General features: G+C 47.1%; 1 protein-coding gene across 1 annotated transcript; it reads right to left on the bottom strand.

Moving 5' to 3' along the window:
- Positions 1-3,488: 3,488 nt before the first annotated feature.
- Positions 3,489-5,159, bottom strand: LOC119303629. Its single transcript, XM_037580759.1, has 2 exons — positions 4,958-5,159; positions 3,489-3,950 (listed from the first exon to the last, which is right to left on the bottom strand). The coding sequence occupies exons 1-2, from the start codon at positions 5,016-5,018 to the stop codon at positions 3,709-3,711; spliced, it is 303 nt and encodes a 100-aa protein (XP_037436656.1). The 5' UTR covers positions 5,019-5,159; the 3' UTR covers positions 3,489-3,708.
- Positions 5,160-5,429: the final 270 nt, after the last annotated feature.

Raw genomic sequence — 5,429 nt, 5'->3', positions numbered from 1 at the left:
GAGTACATACATGGGACTGAAGCTCTGTGCGCTGCTGCTTGTGGGATCAGAAGCAAGAGTACAAACGCTGGGCGTATGCCGGGACCCGGAGGTAGAGGATAAACAGGACGCATCTCTGTCCCCACTTTGGTCTGCATCTGTTGCACTGCACAAAGCAGCCCCACCACCCTTAACTGAATTTCAAAGCAGCCCCACAAAACCTAACTGGATTTGCGTGGTTACTGATATGTAAATTACAAAACTGAGTAGGTTCTTAGTAGTACATCAAAACAGACACCCCAAACGTCCACGGACAGCGGGCGGTCATCCAACCATATGCACCGAATATCCGTCCCAGTCTTTTCCCTATATCCGAAGCATTAATAATTATAGATGAATATCATCCTTCGTCCATAATCATGTTGTGCAAATATTTCAGTGCAATAATAATTCAAATATAAATATTACGATCAAAACATGAAGTTTTTCAATAAAATAGTTCAAATTTTAATTCATCTTATCTGGACATATTTTTTAGTTCTCCCCTCGGAGCACCCACTAATGCTCAACCAGATCGTTCTGAAGCTGCTTATGACTTGCTCGATGGCAAATCTGTTGATGCATTTCACTAAAATCCTCAAACATCGTCAAATTCTGCTCTGAAAGTCCCATGCGTTCAAATTCCAGATCATGGCGAACTCTATCACCATCACCCTCCATAAATGTTGTGCATAATCACACAAACTGTCATCACCTCCCATAAAGTCTCTAGACCCATATTTTTGCAGGTAATCGAACAACTGCAAAACGGGCTTAGAACACTCCAAATGCTTTCTCGACATCCTCTCTAACTTCTTCTTGTCTTTAGGAAAAGTAAGATCCTTTCTCACCCCTTGGTTCAGAGATGGTCTTGACCAAAGTTGCCCACGAAGGGTAGATGCCATCGTAAAGATAATAGCCCATGTTGTAGTCATGACCATTGATAGTATAGTTGCATGGAGGAACTTCTCCCTCACACAACCTTGCAAACAATAGAGACACTACAACATGTTGATGTTATTGTAAGATCCGGGCATCCCAAAGAAAGAATGCCAAATTCAGAGGTCTTGTGATGCAACTGCTTCAAGAATGAGGGCGGGGTTCTTGTAGTGGCCGTGATATTTCCCTTGTAGAGCATATGGATGCAATCCAGGGATCCAAGCATCGGGAGAGGAGGCTCCAGGCCACTAGACGGCCCCACCACGTGGCCTATGGGGCGTGGCCATGCCAGGCCGTGTGAGCCCCCCTTGTGACTCCCCTCTGGTCCATCTTCGGTCTCCGGTCTCATACTTTTCGTAACTAATTTACAAAAATATCTGACATATTTGGAGCTATGAAAATTTGTTTTTTTTTCTCCTGTTGCAAATTAGGTATAGATTTCCAGTTGTCCAGTAATTGCCCTCTCTATGTAAACCTTGCAATTTAGACTCTCTGATGTAGTGCAAACCCTATGGTGGTCCGATCTTCACAAATTGGGGGTGGATTTGAGGAGGAAGACAAAGAACACAGAGAAAAACATGGAGAAATTAAAGGGGAAAACACTATTGGACAAGATCCACACAAGCAATACATGGGATGGATCAAGATCCAAGAACAATAAGGGAAATAAAGATACAAGGGTAGTTCATCCAAATCTCTAGGAGAGATGGGTCTTGATGATTCACTTGGGGAATCCTTCTCCTTTAGGAGGTCTTGTTGATTCACTTGGGGAATCTTTCTCCCTTAGGAGGCCTTGGCAACCATACATAGATGGTTCATCTCCCATAGAAGGTAGCCCACGAGGGGAGATACATGAGCTAAGCTCTAGTGTTTGTTCTAATCTTAGCTAACCCTAGAAGTGAGGTGGGGGAGGAGTATTTATAGGCTAGTCCATGAAGGGGGTAAGTGGTGGGTAAAATGGGAAGATACATGGGCAATGCCCAACACATGCACGCCTTGATGCAGAGACCGGGGGTCATCCTCCTTTTCGAAAAAAATGCACACAAGCAAGTCCAGGCACTCGAGGTAAAGGGGGCCGGGCACCCGGAGTCGAGGTGCTGGGGGGTCCGGGCACCAGGGGTGTCCAGGGGGTTGGTGCCAAAGTCCGGGCACCCGGGGTGTCCAGGGCCCGGCGCCCAATGTCCAGGCACCCAGGGTGTCCTGGGAGCCTCCCGGAACTCCGGGTCCTAATGCTTCTCTTGCGTCTTCATGGTTCCTTCTCCGCTTACAGGCTTCCGTCTTGGATGGTGTAGTTGTTCTCATGCGCTTGAACCCCTCCTCGACATCTACGATGCTCCGCTCGAACCTATGTATGCACGAGGTGGGAGGGTCAAGTAGTATACCATCCTCGAAGGGCACAAGAAGACACGTGTAAAAGGAGAAGATTGACCTTTACATGTTTGAAGTAGATGTTCCACGTGTCTCTTGACATGGTGATGTCCGTAGGATGCTCCACATCACTCTCTAAATGTTGAGGAGGTAAAGTGGACTCTGTTTTCTACTTTTGAGGAGAAAAACTGCCATTGCTTGTTGAATGCCTCTTACCACCTGAAATTGACATTTAACTTGGAAAAAAAAACTGGAGCTACAACAAGTACATGGGCTTGCAGCTCTGTGGTCTGTGCGCTGCTGCTTGTGGGATCAGAAGCAAGAGTACAAACGCTGGGCGTACGCCGGGACCCGGCGGGGGCCGACGGGGACGCACACATCTGCACGATAAACAGGGCACATCTCTGTCCCCACTTTGGTCTGCATCTGTTGCACTGCGCAAAGCAGCCCCATCCAAGCATCCATACACTGATCCATATATCCATTGCAGCACATGATGCAGTACCACACCACACCTCACCTCCACCTCCAGGACACGCACAGCAGCAGCATGACTGACCGGTCAAGAAGAAGAGAACATGTTTCAGTCCCACAGCAACAGCGTGCTCTCACCACCCCAGCGCTTGCTTTGGGGGCTCGCTTTAGCTGTTCAAAGCTACTACTAAGCCACAAGAAAAGAAGTTAAAGAGAGCAGGAGGGAATCAGAAGGGTGTGTGGGGGGGAGGAAAAGCATTGCTTGCTTGCTTGGCTGCTTTGGCTGGCAGCCTGGCTGGTGTTCCTCTGCTTTCTCTTTGCCACTGCTTTAATTTTCACCTGCTTCTTTTTTGTTTTCATTTTGGCAAATTGCTTATTGTTCTTTGGTGCCATGTTGGATGCAAATGTGTTATTCCGTGTGTTTAAAGTAAGTTCAAATTAGCACAAGTTTTGAAATTTTGGAGGGGAAAAAACAAGTGGACATGTACAATCGGCAAAGCAAGATGGGGAACTGGCAAAAGCCTCTCTACTCTCTAGTGAGCAGGGTTACTTTATTAGGTGAGAACCTGCAGATTGTGTATTGGTCCTTGTTTGCTGACCTGTTGTTTGTTTGTTTGTTGGTTTCCCCTGTGGCAAAACCTACTGTGTGGTTCTGAAACTGATACAGTGACAAGGGGGAAAAGAAAGTGGGCATCAAAACCAAACAATGTGCTAATAGTAGTAGGAGCACTAACATGACTAAAGTCATTTCTGCCAAAAAAAGAAAGAAAGGGAAAGCAGCTCTTGCCCCCATTGCCAAGAATCTTTGGTGCTTGAGAGGGAAGCTTGGTCACTTTACAAAACTGAACCCCCCCACCACACCACCAGAACACAGCCTCTGTTTCCGCAAAAAAGCTAAAGTTTTTATGCTTAAAACCTTCTTAAATAGCAGTGCTTAGAACAAGATAGTCCCAAGTCCAGGCCACCCTCCCCCTCCCTAGTTACACCACAACATCCATCCAGACCCAGCATAATATATTGTAGTAGCTCTTGTTTGTTCCTTCTTGAGATGCAATGCAATGCAATGCACCATCTCTCTGCCCCACCATAACCGTCGGAAGCTTCCGCGCCCCTACTCTCGCCCCGGCGATCTTCCGGACTTGCCAGCGCCCCTGAAGAAGAAATCATCAGATTAGAGGGCGATGAAGGGATTGGAGCAGCATTTGGCAGTCTGTGTTTCTTTCAGGTGACCCTACACTGAACCGTTAGGATCTGTTGTGTTGATAGTTAATCATGGGGTGTGCTTTGTTTGACTGCTTTCATGCAAATAATTAATCATTCCAAGTCTCGTATGTGCATCCTTTGCTACTGAGTATGATAATAATTTCTTGAACAGAAAAGAGGAATAAGAGTAATCAACTTGCTATAGCTGAAAGAATAGCATATCATCATAGGGAAATGTGTCCCGGCGACAAGACCAAAAATATCATATGCTTTTTTTTGAACAATATTATTGTGGAATGTGGGTGTGAGGCAGGAGGAAAAAGAGCTGTGCCATCTTTGTTTACATTCTCATCTCTTTGTTCTTATCACCCCTTTATGGTCAAACAAAATTATGTCTTAAAGCATGTTGAGTTCCTGAATTCTTATATATTTCTCTTTTTGCTCAGCATAAGAAATTTCAGGAAAACAGAGGATATGGAATGCTACAGAGTGAACTGGTGTAGTCTATCAGATGGCACATTATACACTAGACCTATTTCATGGGACATTAAACATGTCATAAACCAAGAACTTGTTCTTGGTAAAGAGCCATCCCAGGCAGTAAGAGTGCTTTATTTCAAATTTGGTGAAAAAAAATTCAATAGAGTCTGTCACCCCACTGCAAAAAAGCACTGTAACAATGGCACACCTCAGACCAACCAACCGGCTAACATTTTCAGATTTCAAAGCAACAGAACCAAACTTCAAGAAACCTAGACAATATTCATGGCCAAGAACATAGGAACTTATATTCTGATCTGGCAAATCAATTTGCAGAATTTACAGGGCCACATGACTCAGAAACTAACATTCGAACTGAAGTTGGATGAACAGAAAGAGGAGGGGAAAGCAGCCCGCAAAATTCAGAGCCAATCTTGCAATGCAACGAACAGAGAAAAAAAGTGAGGTGAAGTACCTGTTGTGGATGGGATCAGGGCCATTGGGCACCCTCCTCGCGCTGTCCTGGAAAGGATCATCAGCCCGGAAATCCTCCAGAGTCATCCTGGTCTCTCCTCCGTCTCCAGCCAGCAGCATCCTCCGCCCTCGGATCGCCGGCGTGGACGGCCTCTCCGCCACCACGACGACCAACGACACCAAAACAAGAACTCCGAACAAGACGGCCGCCGCCGATGCCCGCCCCCCGGACGCGGCCGGCCCTCTCATAGCACCACCAACCAGGCACGCGCTCCCCGCCGCCGCTCGCCTCCTCCTCCCTGTCCCCTCCTCTGTTTCTTCTTTCCCCGGTGGAGGTGGGGGTGACGACGCTGGCTTGCTGGCTGCTGCCGCTGCTGCTGCGGCGTGGCTGCATATTATAATGCGGGGGAGAGGGGAAGGGGGAGGGGGAAGTAGAAGCAGCAGGGGCTTGTGTCAGTCGCTGTTGCGAGCGG

This window comes from Triticum dicoccoides, chromosome 5A, assembly GCF_002162155.2.
Source record: "Triticum dicoccoides isolate Atlit2015 ecotype Zavitan chromosome 5A, WEW_v2.0, whole genome shotgun sequence".
Taxonomy (NCBI): Eukaryota; Viridiplantae; Streptophyta; class Magnoliopsida; order Poales; family Poaceae; genus Triticum; species Triticum dicoccoides.
The sequence above is the reverse complement of the archived record's forward strand: the minus strand, read 5'-3'. Positions and strand labels throughout refer to the sequence as shown.

Bases quoted from the DNA above. Each gene is read 5' to 3' on its own strand.
- LOC119303629 (XM_037580759.1), bottom strand. From the start codon at position 5,018: ATGATCCTTTCCAGGACAGCGCGAGGAGGGTGCCCAATGGCCCTGATC. The intron at 3,951-4,957 runs GTACTTCACCTC...TTTCTTCTTCAG, and splicing joins CCTGATCCCATCCACAACAG to GGGCGCTGGCAAGTCCGGAA.